Source organism: Strix aluco, chromosome 6 (genome assembly GCF_031877795.1).
Source record: "Strix aluco isolate bStrAlu1 chromosome 6, bStrAlu1.hap1, whole genome shotgun sequence".
Classification (NCBI taxonomy): domain Eukaryota; kingdom Metazoa; phylum Chordata; class Aves; order Strigiformes; family Strigidae; genus Strix; species Strix aluco.
In genome coordinates, this window is record NC_133936.1 from 12577498 (window position 1) to 12595253 (window position 17756).

At 38.6% G+C, this 17756-nt stretch overlaps 1 protein-coding gene across 6 annotated transcripts in view; it reads left to right on the forward strand.

Moving 5' to 3' along the window:
* MYLK (myosin light chain kinase) overlaps positions 1–17756 on the forward strand; it is a 218425-nt gene that overhangs the window by 52998 nt on the left and 147671 nt on the right. For all 6 annotated transcript variants that reach the window (XM_074828720.1, XM_074828716.1, XM_074828721.1 and 3 more), the window contains one exon: positions 10352–10509. In XM_074828720.1, coding sequence (XP_074684821.1) covers positions 10360–10509 — 150 coding nt within the window. In that variant the 5' untranslated portion in view covers positions 10352–10359. Of the gene's footprint in view, positions 1–10351; positions 10510–17756 lie in introns of those variants that run through there.

Here is a 17756-nt window from a genome sequence, read left to right on the forward strand (position 1 = left end):
TGGAGCATCTTGCAGCAATAAGTTTTGAATGCTATCTAGTTCTAGTGAAATAAACCCGACTCTGATAATTAACAAAAAAAAGGTATAACCGCATCTCACATCTAGGTTATAACTTTTTCAGCAAGGTGGTTTCTGTTTTCTTTACAGTGCCAAATACATTGTTAAGGATTGATGTATAACCAATGATTGTTGGAGTAGGCTGGCTCGCATACGTGAACAAAACTGCTGTTTCCAGAAAAAATAAACTTGCAGGACAACTTATGGGCTAGGTTTTCTGTTGACAGTTAATGGGGCTTCATGGAATGGCAGGCAGCACAGAATTTGGCCTTGTGCAGAGTATCTCAGCATGAAGAACCAGTGGCTCTGTCAAATGAAGAACCTAATTCCTTTAGTATTAAGTATTTGCAGTATAATTTGAAACTTAGTGATGTTTATCCATGGCCCAGTCTATCTCTGGCTGAAGTCAACAGGTTTCTTTCCAATGTTACTCCAGGGTTCACACACCTCAGCCAGGAGAGTGCATGTGTTCATTTTCCCTAATGGCATAGAACTTGGCAGACTTGGGTCTCTCTTTGTTTTCTGAGTTCTGGCTATATTTGAAACTAAAGCAGAAAGCAAAATTTAGAGGCTAAAAATTATGTGTTTTCTGAACCACAAATCTCCCATGACCAACCTTTCATGCAATTTTATGGCCCTACTGGCTTGAAATGGGCAATAGCAATTGGCCCACCTGTAGCATCAGCATCAAGGAAAGTTAATGTTGTGGTTACTCTTTGAAATGTGTAACCTAAAAAAAAACCAACCGACAGACAACTTCACTGTAAACTGCTGATTTAACATAATGTTCTACCACCACTAAGATATCACAAAAAATATGACTTTTTCTATGAAACTTTGTATTTAAATCAAATGGTAGGCAGACCTTTCAAGACTTGCCCCATGCTAACTTTCTCCAGAATTAAACTTGTTAGCTCTGCTAGAAGCCTTCCTGAAACCTGCACTCAGATAAAAGGAACTACCTTACAAAATAAATAGGAAATAAGATTTTTCTTTCTTTTTGAAAGATTCATTTTTTTCAGTACTTGGATCTTCGACATCTTGATTTTACTTTTTTTATTGTCTCCCAGCTCTATAGTCTTATACTAAATCACTGAAGCACTGGGAGAGTTAATACATATAAATGACTTTTAAGGGGCTTGGATGAAAGGTATTGTTTAAGTGCTAAGTACTGCGCCAAGTATTAAGGTTTGAAGCCAGAGCTGTAGCTGCAAATTTATGCTTGTGTACTTGAAACTTCATGCTATTATCAACTTACACTGACATGCTTCACCTCTGTATGGGTGGCAATGGCACTGATTTCAAGAAGGTTTCAAGAGTCTCTATTCCAAATTTTTCACTCAAGTCCTCTTAAACACATGGTCAGCTGGGATTCCCAGCTGATCCTCAGGTATTCTGTGTTCAGTCACTGATGCCACATGGATGTGAGTTGAAGAGAGGAAACAGGTTGGAAATTCTCATCTGCTGTGTGAAGATGATCTGAAACAAATGTCTGCCTACAGGTTTCTCTGCTACTTGCATCAGTGTATATCCTGAAAGGCAGCCTGGCACTGGCAAAATTGTTTTCCTTCCTGCAAAAATAGGTTAGTAGTCTAGCTCCTGCTGTTCAGTCATACCCACACCCAGATGTCTCCCTGAATTTTGGATGATCTTTGACAGATGCGTGTTTCTATCATAAACACCAACTTCTACCAGTTATTTGCTATACTTGTAAAGCATAAGATAAAAGGTGAAATTAAGTACAAAGGTTTATTGGTAAGATGAGGACTGGTATGATCTTTCTTCAGATAATAAGTGCATGCTCTGCCTATCCTGAAAACCCTTCTTTAAGGAATATAAAAGGTATTATTAGAAGTTTGTTTCTTTATTACACCAGCTGTCAATGATGAAATTCAGATTAGGATTTTTAGTCCAAACCTTCCCAAGACCAAGGTGTTTGGATTTTGGTATATATTGAGTACTAGAAATGATCATTTAAAGGAAAACCAGTAGAATGTTATTGCCAGTGACCTGCTGCTTAGTACACTGAAAACCTTTTTGTAAGTCTTGCCTTTTAAAATTTTTTTTTTATTTTTTATTTTTTGTTTTAAATGTTGCTTGTAAACTAGAATTGTAGCAGGTTGTGAAGTCAGATTTAATTACTCCCCCCAACATGCTTTTATAGGAAGCCCCTTCGGAATCAGCAAGAACAAGCCCAACTTGCATCCCATTTGCCATCTGGGTTTCCCTCTGGCTTCAATTTGCTGCTATACAATAATTCTTAGGTATGGATGCTGTACTGAACCTGTCTAACACATGTCACATTTAGTTACTTGTATTTCGTCTAAGATAACAGCTGCAAAGAGGCTGTGTTTCTTGTGGTCTCTCCTGATTTACTGCTTCTTAATCTGATGTTTCAAATTAATCATGCAAGGTTTTGAGTCTTAAAATGTCATTGCATTCTTTTAAGACACATGTTCAGCTGCTTTGTAATGGGCATGTTTTTTCTTAAAGTTTAATGCTCAGTGGTTATGGAATAATTGAATAATGTAGCATATCTGTTAACATACACTCATCTTGACTATAATCAAAGGTATACATCCATTTCCCTCTTTTATATGTTTTTCCACATCCTTCCTTGTACCTGAAATGCTCTTTGCAGCTACTTTAATATATCAATAAACCATTAACATGCAGTTCTGCAAGGGCACATATCAGGATTCATGTTAGATGTGTTCTGTTGCATCAACATGACTCCTGACAGTAGGTGAAGTTAGATATCTGTACAAATTCAGTGGGCCTGGTATCTTTAGTATCCTAAACAGCACTCTTAAATTGAGGAAAATTAGAGGATGTTTACAACTGTTTGTAACTGCGAGAAAGTCACAGTCTTGCTAGTGATTTCTTTGCTAGGCAGCACAGAGGGCTAGGGAGCGCATGATTTTCCTTGATAAGAACATGTGGGAATTTTTTTTTTCTTATATGATTTACATAAACAAAGGGTTTTGCCATCCTTTTTGTGCTCTAATAAACCTATTTTAAAATAAATGTAGGTCACTTAACATCATCTTGAGTTATTCTATTATGTAACGTCAGGATGAAATTCCTCACCCAGCTATGTGATTGTACCATGGAAACCATTTCAGGTTAAAGCCCATGCTGCATTAGTTATGCAAATATAATAAAAGAACGAAATTTATTGATCAGACAAATAGATTCTCTTCTTACATCTTTCTCTGACCTGCTAAAAATAATGCAGTTCTGTGTCACAGAAGCCATATGACGTATTTTTGTCTCTCTTAAAGACTTTTCAGCTGAATATTAATTATGAAGTTTGTTCTCAGTCACACCAGGTTAGCCACTTTTACTTATGGACACTTCTACAGTAGCCACTGTTATGATTTACATATTCAACAAAAGCTAATGAACTGAGCATCGCAGAAGCCCTGAAAGAGTACATAGCTGTCCTTTTTCTTGCAAGGATACCCAGGACATACAGTAGACTAAAGAAAATCTGCCACAAAACACTTTTGTTCTTCTCTTATCTCAAACAGTATAGCTTGAGCTCCTACAAGATATTGCCTAGTGCTACCTAGCTTCAGTTCAGAAAGCTCCTCCTGTGTTTCATAGCTCAAACTGTCACAGTCTCGCATGCGTACATCTCCGTTGGAGCTTGACAGTATTTCAGTCTTTAAAGCAGCCTGGAGAATGTTATTGTATCAGAATAAAACATAGGGGCTGCAATAGTATTTTGTTAAAATGAGCACATGGAACCTTTTGAACCTGCTCTTTCCTTTTTCTGTGTACAAGCAAGAATCTTGCTAATGCAAAGCCTCATGACTGACTTGCTGAGTGTGAAATCCAAGGTACGGAAATGATGGGATTTGAAGAACTTGCTTAATTCTGGGAAAATCTTTAACATGATGGTCCCAAATGAAATTGTAATTTAGTTTGGAATTTTTTTGCTGTCACTTTAGTGAGCCTAAGCTTTAGCGCAAATTTCAAGTTGATCTGTAATTCCCGTTTGTTACGCAGTTATGCAAATACATGTTGTGGGAACATACCCAGGGATTTTACACGCATGGTGTTGCCAAAATTTAAGCTTGCAAAATTTTTGGATCATGGAGTTGTGTGTGGAGATTTAGCATCTGATCCTGTTCCAACTGCCATGTCGAATAGTTGCTATCAAATTTTACTGGGACAAGGATAGGACATTTAGGGGTCTGGGTTGAAAATGCCTTGAAAATTTGTACGACAAAAGGGCTTTTCTAGGAACTAGGTCTGTAGAGAACAAGTGAGATGATGATAACCATTTATGGATGAGGGAGCAGAGGAAGAAACACCAGTTGAGTTAGGACTGATACAAAATCTCACTTGCTCCCATAGTGTCAGAACACATTCTGAGGCTCTGTAACCACAATACTTAGCAAAACCTACAAATAGAGCACAGGCACAACAAGATCTGAACATCACAAAAGCCTGATTTTTGTGGACAGTATCCTATTGTTCCCTTAAAAAAAGATCTATTCCTCTTGTATTAATAGCATGGCCAGTTCAAATTAGTCATGCTTGCAACAGCATAATCTTGTTGCTGTTTCTTTACCAGAGGACAATTCCTGTTGTAATTACTGGGTCTGAAGGAGGAGTTGCCCTGGTGTAGCTATCATTGGTGGGATTACAAGTCCCTCGCTTCCTGTTCTGGCTTCCAACCTCTTCCCATCTGCTAAATCTACACATGACTTCATCACCTTTGCTGATTCTTTATGATTTATTGTTCTCCCTACATGCTGTTTCTTGGGTACAAGTAGCTGACAGGAGGCAGGGTACTTCCTTGTGTGGTCTTGTAGGGCAAGACTGAAAAGATAGTCACAAGTCATATGGCTGCAAAAATTAATTTCTGTAGTTCTGTGGAGAACGTGTTCAGTTACAGATTTGTATAGAAATATGGTAACTGCGTTAGTCCTTGTGGTAAAGAAAGAAGCTGTAGGAAAGGAAATAAGGTGTGTGGAAAGGGGAAGTTGTCAAGCAGGTTTAGAAATGAAAGAAACTCTTTGAAATACTGCAGGTTTTGAAGCATAATGGATAATATTTAGTCCCTAGCAAAACTCTGTTGAATTCAGCGATCTGTGAACAGGAATAAATTTTACCTAGTGTTTTAAAAAGTGTGCTTTTTGAAAACACCCCCCCCAATTGATCTATAAAAAAAGCAAGCTATAATGAGATCCAGCTTCCTGTACGTTTATGGTAATTTTGGGTCTTTTGCTATTTATGCTATTTATGTGGTCCTATTACTGTAGCCTGATTCCCACCCGCTAATATAGCTATCCTCACAGCACTTCTTTGTGGTAAGGAAGTACAATAATCCCAACTTTACAAATGGGGAGCCACGGCAAAAGAGAGGCTTAGTGACTTGCCTGAGGTCATGCAGTCAGCCCATTATGGAGCAGGGAATTCAACCAGGACTCCCAAACAGCAGAAAAATGCTCCAATCCCTGGGCTGTCTGTCCTTTTACTCCTAGTTTTTAAAAGCTCAAAATATTCTATCCAAATTTCAGAGATTGTTCAGAGGTTATTGAAGGAAGTCTAGCTAAAATGTGAGAATAGCTGAACCAAATAAAAATGTGCCGCTCAGGTGTAGAGTTGAAATATCAGTAAATCAAATAAAGGTTTTTCAGCCGGCAGCTGTGGTTTCCTCTCACTTGCACGAGCTTGCTCTCTCATACGCACACACATGCCCTCTTTGCACCTCATTTTTCTTCTGCCGCGGAGGAAGGACTTGGTAAAAGGAAATTAGTATAATTAAATGGTTATGTAGGAAGCTGATGGTAAGTATTTACTTACACAAAATAAGTGAAGGACTAAATACTGATGTGGATTTCTTAGTGTTTGCTTTTTTGGATTTATTTTTGTGAACAGAGTATTGAGTGACAGAGATTTGTTCCCAGTAGAAAATGCTTGAAACACATTAGTCTGCTTTGGTATTAGAAAGATTAGAGAGCACACTGTGAGAATTTGTAAGGATTTATGTGCTTTTTAGAAAGGATTAAGAATAAAAAAAAAAATCCAGATTAGAAATGCTGTCTAACCACATCACTACCCTATAAGCCAACATTTGCATGGTGGTTTTCTTTTATGTTTAATACCACAATGTTTGTATTGCAACTTCAGTTACAGTTGGTTTTGTTTAAAGACCATAGTCTAGGTGCGCACAGCATGTGAAATTAAATGTTATGAGTTCATGTAGCATCCTTGAAATCTTACTCAGCAGCAACATTGAAATACCTAAGAAAAAGATTTTAAGGCTAGGCTCATTCTAGAAAGTTGCTTAAATAAAAGAAAAAAAAGTCAGGTACATTCCATAGCTTTTAAGTGCCTGATTTCTTCCTGTCTATCAGATTTCAAGCTTGAACAAGATTTGTTCTGTGGAACATTATTTCTTTAAAATATTTGAACATAGTAGTTCCATAGTAACCCCAGACTACATGACATGGAATTATTTATTTGTTTGGTAACATAATTGTTAAACATCCTCTAAGCTGCAAAAAAATACTTCTTGTTTACTAGAAGCATCTTCAGCATACATAACTAATTAAAGTCAGGCTGCTAAATGTGGATGATTAGAGGCTTATGTTGCTAGAAAACTGCTTGTGCTGATTTGAGCTAATATTCATTTGTAAATTCAATCCCATTTAGACACTTTATTTAGAAAAACATAAATCTGTGGAAGATGTGCTTATGGAAAAGACTAGCTATTACTTTATTTGAGCTTTATAGTCTCACTATATAAGGCATCAACTTGTTGACAGTTTTTGGCATCTTACCAAAATGCAGTAGAAATAGAACCTGACCAGCAAGTGGCTTAGTTGTTCAGGATTTTTTCTTTCTTTCTACTCCCCCCCCCTTTTTTTTTCTTTTTTTTTTTTTTTCCATTTAATTTTGTGTAGAGCTTGATCAAATAGCCAGGGAAATCAGTGGAAAGCTGGTGTTGGGCTTTGGCTCGGTCTTTTCATCAGAGGCTTTCCTTGCCAAAGGACTTTTCGTCCAGTGCAGTCCAGACATACCTGAGCCCCGTGATGCTTGGAGGATGAGCGTATGTTGAATACAGTGTATTTTCCAGGCGCGTACCAGTGGCTCTGCTTCAAGTACTTGGTGAATTTGGTCTTGTGACATACCCAGTGTGGAGGTTTCTGTGTGTAAGCAGGTGTCATGCCTAACAAGTTCCTTAAAGTCACCCTGCATAAGCAGTGCATTATACCTAAGGACAGATACTTGAGCATTTTGTCCCTACAGAATAGTCCTGTGAGCATCTGCAGGGCATATCGTTTTCTCTCTTGCTTGTTGCAGCCATTATAACAGTATTGATGAAAATGGAATTCCATCTGCATGGGTGAATATCAAATTTGAATTGGATTCTGGATGTTGGTTGTTGGGTTTTTTGGTTTGTTTTCAATTTTACCACTCATACAATATTATTTTTAAAACAAAATTTAGGGGGTATATACTTTGATGTTGTTTTGGTTTTGTGAATTCTCTGCAAAGTTGATACAGATGTGTGTGGAAGGATAGGTTTTGTTACTGGTTTCTTACGGAATCAAATGCATTACAGTGTCTCCAGACTGGAGAAGATTCTCACAGCATCTGTATTACCCCTGGCACATTATTGTCATTACTGGTGGTCTAAAAATTTTATTGCAAGCTTGTATTGGCAGACTGATTTGTTAGTTAGGAGTTTCACAGCTGGAGAGACATTGCAGATTTCGGCATTTATAGGCTATGGAAAGGTGTAGCTTAGTAGAGGAGAAGAATATGTGGAAAGAAAAACTGTAGATTGAGTAGATAGTTGTGCATGTTGAAAAGTGAAGATCATCTGTGAAGAAGAGAAATTCAAGGAAGCACTTTGAGAAAGAGGACAGAAAAAAAGAAAATTAAAAATAAACCTTAAAATGGGATTTAGGCCAGTTCAGAAAGGGTAAGCAGATACAAAATTATCAACATCATATACTAAAAGCGACAAAAGATCACAGTTGATATTTATGGTAATTTGGGATTTGCAAAATGTATGTTCTTAATCTGTAAAGAAAAACGCATTTAAAAAATGTGCTGGCAAATATGGACTCAGTATGCATCAGTGTACAGCTGTATAATTGATTGAAAGTCTGCTGGGATAAATGTCAGTTTTAGCTGAGTAGAGAACTGAGTTTTGAGTCTTGTCCTTAATGAAAGAACAATTAATGTTCATTGCAGTGACTATAGCTGTGAGGGACTATCATTCTTCATCTGTTAGAGTGCTAAGTACATTTGTTAGAAAAGAAGCAAGTCTTCCATTTCATCTCGTCTCTGGAATACAATCAGTTTCTTCCTTATTTGAATTATATTATGATTGCATATGGTTCTTTGATAAGTCAAGGTACAAAGATAATTTAATTTGTGTTTTAAAGAGTTGCTTATACTGGAAAGGGAGACTTACACTGTGCTCCCAAGTGACTGGGTGTCAATACAGAGATTCACTGCAAGATTAACTCTCATGTAAATGAAGGCAGAATTTCTCAGTTTAAAGCTTTGCATCATGGTTAAGGAAATCATCGTTATTCCATTTATGTGTTGGTCTCAGCAACTCAATTGTTAGAAATGCTAGGTGATTTTCTTGGGGTTTTGTATGTTGAAATACAGAAATGCTAACAGAACACCATTCCAGAAGAAATCCAAACTCTTTGTCGTCTGGATTCTTATGAATGAGGAAGGAGATTTCAAGCATTTTTTTAAAATCTGTGTGCATACATGATTTAACTGATATCTTGGAAGGATTTTAATTCTAATCCATAGTTCCTGACAAGTGCATACTATGAAGCTCTGTGGCTGCCACACATTAGAACAAAACACCCTCTGGAGGTGCCTCTTTCTCTCTGTTGACTGTGAGGGAGACAAAACTTCTAGTTCAGATTAAACATCTAATTTCCAGACTAGTGACTTCCATGAGAGGAGCTGCCCTCTTAAACTGTTTTGATTAATGTAGGGAAGGTGTTTCTATATGTTTATGGAGAATGTCAGGTATGCTATGTGGAAAACTATGTTCTCAGACTGAGTTTTCAGATGCATGCATGTGACATTGCAGTATAAGTCCTATTTGGAAATGAATGAGTTTTGTGTTCCCCTGCCCCCCAAATACCTGCAGCCTGTTCTAGAAAAAGTATCCCTCATACAGTCAGGAATAAAGTGGCCCTAGTTTAATTGATTTTTCTTTTGTTCAAATTGAAGTTTCACTGTTTACTCAAGTGTTATTTATTGTAACTTTCATCAGAATCAGATGAATAAATACGTAGTCTTGGATTGGTGTTTATGGCAGGGGATTATGACTAGAAGCCCAGTGTTCTTCATTGGTTAAACATGACATACTGGTGAGTCAAGCCATTTCTCAAGTTTTTTCCTTTGTTAAATTTGTCTATTAAATAGGCATTTTATGGTGGGGCTTCTAATGTACATAGATGATTCATGGAATTAGTACTAGGGTCAGCTACTACTTTTTTTTCTGGAAAACCTGAAATTTTACTTCTTGAAAATACAATAATTTTTGCTTTCTGTTGGGAAGTATGAAATGTGTAGCAGAACAATCACCTCTGAAGCAGATATCTGTAATGAGGTCTCTAAAATGCCATTTTTATAGTATTATGAAATTTAGTCTCCATGCCATTTTACTAGTCTATGTGTTGTAGAAGGATTTGCAGTAAAGTAGAGACTTGGAATTTCTGCAAAAGTATTTGTTATGTCCTAGCAGTACTTTGGAGGGAGATATCCAGATATTTCTTAAGATCTTGAAAGCATGGTATGAAAAATCAGATTTTCCACATTCCCGCTTGCAACTTAAATCCAGTGCAAACAGAGGTCTCTTTATTTCATAAGTACTTGTTTAACGCTGGCTCCACTTTTGAGACTTATTGATTTTGGTGTGTTCCAGGCCAGGAAAATCAAAGTCACGTTGTGAAAATATCCTCCTGAAATAAGTTATTACCTTTTAATGCAGTTGTAAAGGACGACTTTTTGGTTAAGGCTCTGGCCTGGGCCTTGAGAGTTCAGACTGAGTTCAGCTCAAGGCTGTGACCCTGACCGGAACTGTAGGCACACCAGGCACACCCTTCCTGGGTCTCAGTTCCCCACCCAAAAAATAGCACTTGTCACCTTGGGCTGAAGACTCTTACTATGTACATGAATATAGCATACATATAGAACAATCTGCTCCTGATCTGATTCTTGGCTGCTACTGTAAAATAAGTGATTAATCATCATAACTTCTATATTACCACTTATGTCTCTTTTACAGTCTACATCATGGGGGATGTGAAACTGGTGACATCTACTCGAGTCTCCAAAACCTCCCTGACACTCAGCCCACCTGTCCCTGCTGAAGCACCAGCATTTACTCTTCCTCCTCGGAATATCCGAGTGCAGCTGGGAGCCACCGCAAGATTTGAGGGGAAGGTAAGAAACAGATGATGGAGGGCTTCTCCATTTGGTTTTGCCCTTTCCTGAAGCTGCCTAGTAGGCTGCAAAGATAGTGAAGTTGCCTCTGCAATATGGGACCTTTACTCAAGAAGAATACACCAGTGTTTACCCTCCTGAGGAGGCAGGAGCATTACAGGTCTCTTTGAGTAGAGTGTTGCAAAACCTGAGTATGTGCTAAGTATAACCTAGTTGAGCATACCAGGCACTGAGCTTAGTATCAGTGGAAAACTGCTTCAAGAGCTGTCTCATATTCTCCTACTGCATATTTGTCTCCCTGCATCCCAAATCTGCCTGTTCCTGAAGCTTCATGTGTAACACAAATCTAACTCTGCTACAGCATGTTCTTCCTAGTAGTCAAGCTGGGAATCTGTGAAGAGAGCTGTGACATTTTTGTATATGCACCTCCTGTCATATATGTTGTTAATCAGAAAGCAGAAAGAGCATTTTCAGAGGAAAGATAGATTTGTTCAAGGAAACTTGTTAACCCAAAGGGTTTAAAAGGGTGTACAGTGGGGTGTGGACCCCAGGTTCTCCCCTTCCCCTCGTGCTGGGGACACTGAATTGTACTTACTGGCATCCATATTTTTTTCATGCTTCAGTCCTGGTATGATCTCTTCCTTGTTCTAGCTACCTTCCTTTCTCCTCCCTTAACCCAAATCTTCTTCCTGGAGCTGCCAGTTTTCCCTCTCAGCCCTCTCAGTTTCCTTCTGTCCCTGTCACGCTCTGATTGCGTGCTGACAGCTATATCATCAAACTGACCACACTTTTAATCTTTGAAGTGGTGGGACTTGTCTGACAGAGGCAGGAAACTGCAACTTTACCATAACAAAAGCAAGGGCTAGAAGGAATTTGGGAAATTCGTAACTTCTGAAACTCTAACTTAAACAGAGAGCCGGTAGAGGGCATCTGATATTTATCTTATTTGTTTATGCAAGAGCGGGCCAGGAACTAGGATTTTTTTCAATAGGAGCTGGGAAGAAAAACAATTTTTGGCGTATATACATTTTTAAGTGCAAACCCAAAACTTAGAAGTTCTTGGATTTGTCTTTTGGCATTTTTCATAGAAAGCAGATAATTTCACTGGAAGTGTTTAAACCAAAGAACAGATTTTATCAAACATTTAGAAAGATTTTTTTTTTAAATTATCTTGCTTTTATTGTGATTTTAAGGCACCAGTCAGAAACCCTCCGTGTGTATGATATTGGCTAGTCCCAGTGAGTATTCCCTTTCCTACTGCTTTTATGCTTCCTCCCCCTCCTATTTCACCTTGCTTTGTTGCAGATACAGTGCAAAAATGGCAACATGTTGCTACTTTATGCATGTAACACCTATGCACAGTGCTATTCTAACTCTGACTGGTTCTTCCAGACAACACTGCAACTGGCAATAACAGTACAGTGAAATCAAAGTTGAAGCATGTGATGTTGCTAAGATTTGGTTTTACATATGTTTCCTAATTAAAACCTCAAGTGGTATATTTCCAATTTTTAGTGTACTCTGAATACTTTTTATTATTAGTCAAATGGAAGCAATTGTAAAATGTAATGACATACAAGCTAGAGTGCCACCACTGCTTTGCATTTTTTTCAGATCTGGTTTTAAAGTGTTATTTTTTCAGAGATGCTTATCCCCTTTTTAAAGTCAATTTGAAGGCTGGAAAAGTAAAGTCTGAGGGGGTTTTTTTAGTAGCTTGGAAAAAAAATACACAAATTCAATACTAATTAAACTGACAGGCTTAGGTTTGTTGAAGGAACAAAGCTTTGGTTGAAGTCTTGGATTGAATGTACTTGATGAAAATCTAAATCCCAATTCTGCTCATTTGGTATATGAGCATGGCTGAAACCTTTAATTTTCCATCCTTAAAACGGGGATGATAATATACTAGTTGCATGCACGTTATATAATAAACTTTTAATGCTCAAAGTGCTTTTGGAAGTGCCAAACATTTAAGTGCGCAGCTTCACTGAAACACATGTGAGATCTGCAATTTGTGGCAAGTAGCCTGCCCTAATGGTTTGGCAAACCAAGATCACATGATGACAGCCACTGTCTTTGATCCTTCAGCATGGAGTACCAAAAGCATTGCCTGCTTTTTGTGCAGCCCAGCTTGCCGCCCTGGAGGAGCTTTTGTTTTACCTCTTTCACCTAACACAGGTGAGAAGGAAACATGTAACACAGCTGAAGATGTGAACCAGCCAATCTTTATAATTGTAAATTAGTTCCAAATTTCCAGGAATCCACCCTAGCTGGAGGCTGAGATACAAACTTGCAATTTTAATATTATTTTTTTTTTAGAGGGGAACAAGATGAATTGTAATAATGGACATAGACAGTAATGAAGCACAGCATGTTCCCCATATTATCTTATGCAAGAAAAACTAGGCTTTTAATTATAATACTGTCTATTAAAACTGAGTCTGTGTGATCTGTTGTTTACAATGTAACACGGTTGGGGAGATTGTGTTCGGTTCTGTTTATAACTGGTGGGTTCAAATTAGTGTTTTGTTTGTGCTTCTAGTCTAGTAACACGGGCAGGGTGAGGTGGAACAGTTTGAAAAGATAATGTTGCTTAATAGCTGCAGCAGCCTGCAGAGCTTGTATCATCTGGGCCCATCTTCAGCTGGTTAGTACCATGTTGCTTCTTCCATCACTTTAATATTCCAAAGGTTCAGAAGGACAGTGGATCTGTTCAGAAGGACAGGTTCAGAAGGACAATCTTAATAAAAACCATTTATTAAGATTTAGTAATAGAAGTAGCTACTGAACAGGTTTTTCTATCCTGGAAAATAGGCTACAGATGTTATGATGGGTTGTTGCTGACACTCTGCTTCTTCACACAGTATAAATATTAAACTAGACTCAGGCTAAAGAAAAATAAAAAGTTTCAAAAATGGCTAGACAGGAGATTTTCTTCAAAGAGTTCCTCTGCAGTGGAATTAATCTTATCAGAAAGAACAAACATTTTGAGAATCTGAGACAGGATATAAATCTGATACTGTGATGATTCTGTACTCTTATTAAGGGAACGAGGAAGAGAGGGCCCCAGAGTCAAACTTGTTGCTTTTCTTTTCAGTGGCATGTAAGATAAGTTGTGTGAAATGGCATTTCAAGATCAAGGAGAGTGAAGAAATTGAGAAATAGCACATAAATATAGCAAATTGGAGGTAGAAAAGATCTGGAGTTGCCATTAACAGGAATTCTTTTTTTTTTTTTTTTCCTGTTCTTCCCACTACCACCCAGGTTTTCTTATAAAATCTCAGCAAGTTTATCTATATCTAACTGCAGACCTCAGTTTTCCAATGTGACCTCAGTGTAAAAAGTTAGCTCATCATCTTTCAAGTGTATGAGCATGATTTTGGCCTGGAGCACTGACTGAGGGGTGGAACCACTTAGTAAGGCAAAGGCAAGGTTACCTTCCCTACATGCTCCCCAAACGTCTGCTGCACGGACATCTCAGTTGTTCATCAATCAGTTGCTGAAGTGATTTTTAGGGAAACCATCCCAGATTATTATGAAATTGTGTTGTGGGTTCCCAGCTTGTTAGGAATTGATTGATGTGCTGTTCTTCAATTCCACATCGTGTGTGAGGTAAACAGCTCAGGGTAGTAATCTCCTGCCTTGTGCTAAGGCGTTATTGCTTGTCAATTAGAGCCTTTAAGATACTCTTGGAAAAGAAGAGCAGGCCAAAATGTTACCAGGTTTTAGCCATGTATCTAGTTTAAAATTCAATTTGTTTCAGTCTCTCACTCTCCAAAATTCAGCTGCACTATTCTATAGCAGAGGTTCAAAACATCGCAGTAGACCAATACGGATGCAAATAGTGTAGTTTTCCATACAGTCAAGTGAAATGAATTTTTCTAATTCTCATGAGGATGGCAAGCATATATTAACAAGTGTGGTGGGCAGAAGCCCCTAGAAAAAAATCTTTTTTTTTTTAACTGGAATTTGCAAATACGTACAAGTTTTCTTTTCTTGTGATGGGCAGAGGTGGCCACAGATTTTCACAACTGCATGTTTCTGTGCCTACCTGATTTTTTATTATCCTGTTTACTGGTCTTTCAGAGACTACAGGCTCAGTGACTTAAGACTGAAGCCTGTCTTATGTCTCAAACTCCATCCTTTTTGAGAAGACCTCCTTCATATTTAAAAATTTGACTTCTACTGGACAGCTTTATTTATCCAGCTCTATGTTCCCACTGTAACTGGTTAGAGGGAAAGATTGTAGAACCTAGCAGTTATTTAAATGTTGCCCTGACTCCACTAGGCATCCACCTATACCCCCAGCTTCAGTGCTGCTCTCAGCTTGACTTGGCCCATCCTAGTGTTAAGGCTCAAGTTCAGCTTTTGCTTGGGTTTGTGAGCCTTGCCATGTGTGTATTAAGATGGCAAGCTAATCGTCCCATTCCCTTTCTGTGTTTAGAAACACTGAAAAGTTCTTTCATGACTGTCTGTGGAAGGCTTAGAAAGCAGGTTGGCTTTCTGTGGCAGAAAAAAATACGGGGACCCTGAAGTCCTGGTGATGTGTGAGGGTGAACAGAGCAGCAGGGTGGACTGACTCCAGCAGGGCTCTGCACTGTGACTGCCCACATAAGGAGTCAGTGAATGTCGGTGCTCTCATCCAGGTTTCCCTAGTCCATGTTAGCTTCTCTACAGAAAGATACTTCAAGGCATAGAGAGATTTACTTAGGTTTCTGCAGCAAACTGGAGGAGAAGCTGAGAACAAAAAATGAGAATATTTACTGTTCTCTAACCATTGAACCACATTCTCTTGATCTTTCCCTCCCTATTTTAAGCTTTGGGTTCTGAGACCAATAAAACAGTCTGCAGCAGGGTTGTTGCTTTAAAAAAATTAAGGTGGTTGCCCAAAACAAGCATTTTTAGTTGATAACTATGTGATTAGCTGCCCACACATAATTTTGCTGAACTTAAATAGCAATAGACTCACTACATCAAAAATACAGCATAAACACTTCTGGTTCTTTACTGTAATGTCACTGAGTGTCAAGCAGTAAAAAAAATGACAAGTCAACCATCAGTTTCCAACAAACTGTTCCCTGTCCAGAGTGGTATTAAGCTCCACATTTGACTGCGGCAAGCAGTTAACTCAACCTGCTTTGGCTGCACACATGTATAATTTTTGAGGGTCATATTGACGGTCATTAATTTTATGAGCCTAAAGAATACTTGTGCTACAGCTCCACTTGAGAGGAACAGCCAAATGTCATGCTACAGACCACAGACTGATTGCCTAGGGGTCAGGAAAGAATTTTTCTCCTTGGATAAAGCATTGCACAGTTGGCAACAGTGCAGTAAGGGTTGTTTTTCTGCTTCATGTGAACCATCATATATGGTCCACTGCCAGAACCAAGATATCAGACTACTAAATCTAGTCTGGTATTCTAATCCCAGGGAGCTAAATTTCATGTATTGAGTAGATGTTGGGGTACTTAGCTCAGTTTGTTGCCCATCGAGTAGTTAGTGTTTGGCTCTTCCCCTTCCATCCCCTCCAGGTAAGGGAGCTGGATGGTAAATTTTAAGGCAAAGCAGGTCAATGTCAAATCCTGTGCCTTTTAATGTGCTTTCCAGTTGTCCTCCTACCACCCTGCTGTTGCAACACCCTATCTGTATCTGTTCAAATCAGTTAAGTCCAATGATGTGCATCAATTTGCCAACTTCTGAGCTGCTTTTGCTGCTGCTGGTTGCACAGGTACTCTTTGAAACATTGTGCCTGAGAAAATAAACAAGTGGGTCAATGAGAAACAAGAGGCAATGGGAAGATTGACAGTGATTCTGCCATATGTTCTGAGATAGAGGGGAGACCCATTTATGTGGTGTGTTAAGAGATAAAGGAAGTGTTAAAAGAAGCATTGAAGGGAAGCACTCCCACAGTGTTTGTAAATCCTTTCAACTACCTGCTAATGGAAAAACTGAGATCTAACCAATTTGTTTGACTGTGGCTGCTGCACCAGCTTTTCATGGCAAAACCTTTGTTATCTTCCCTTTGCTTTGGACTTGAAGCAGCAATGTGTGCTCTGTTTCCAAGCCTCAGTCAGCAGGCACTCCAGAAGTATGCCTTAATTACATTGTGTGTCTAGATTTGAGATGGCAGGATCTGAAATGAGAGAAGCCCATGTAATGACAGAGGATGATGACATGGCACAAAATCCTTTGCTTTTGGCATGAGATGTTTGCAGTTACAAAATGTACTGGGCAGCTAATTGCATGAAGCTGCCAGTGGTTTTGGATCTGCGCTTTCTGGAGAGGTGCCTGTTCTGAGCCATATGAGGAAGAAACTCAGGATAGATCCATGTTTTCATGGGAGACAGTTGTCTGATGAAAGTGAATGCTGTGGGGGGACTTGTGTTGATCTGTAAAACTGCCATGCACTGTGATACTCCCAGAAACCTGATACGAAACATCGAGGCATGTTTTTGGGAGCAAAGAATTGAAAAGTCATGGATTTGACTGGAGATTTTATTTGATCTTTCTTTCCACGTACCAATGAACCATTCTTGGGGAAAAATGTGGTGTGTTCAGAAGTTACTGAAACATTTTGTATCAAACAGGCATTGGGGTATAGACAGACGAAATGAAAAAGGAAAATAAACACAAGTTAGGTGGCTGTGAACAGCTTATGGCACACCTTTTTTCTGTTTGGATCTTCTACTGCTATTTCTTGTTCCTTGGTGTAATTGACCTCCCATTATACTCACCACAGTGCTGGTTTTTTACCTATTTACATGTTTGCATGAGTAACGCATTCATTATTTTATTTGGGTTTATTTTATTGTATAACTCTGTATTGACATACAGAAACAGTGGCTCAAAAGAGTTTCAGCTTTAGGCAAGGGCAAAGTGGGAGTGGCTGCTCTGCTCTGAAGGGGTTATGGTGGGATTCAGTCAAAATTGCTTCCCCCCACAAGTGTCATCGCCACCCAGAATTATTCAAAGATGCTTTCCTTCATCAACTGACACAAGCATCCATGTTGATATCCATTTTCCCTGCCATATATATGATATGTCCTTTAGAAAAAACTGCTGGGATGCAAGTTGTTGCTCAAGAAATTTCTAGGTTTTAGACAGGAGTGGTGGTCTGTAAACTCTAATGTGTCTCTCAGTCTTTTTGACTCATAAATTCACTTCATACCTGTCTCCCTGTCACCTATGGCCATCATAGTTATGCTCAGGACTTTCCAGGTAGAAGTATTTAAGCATTCCTTGTG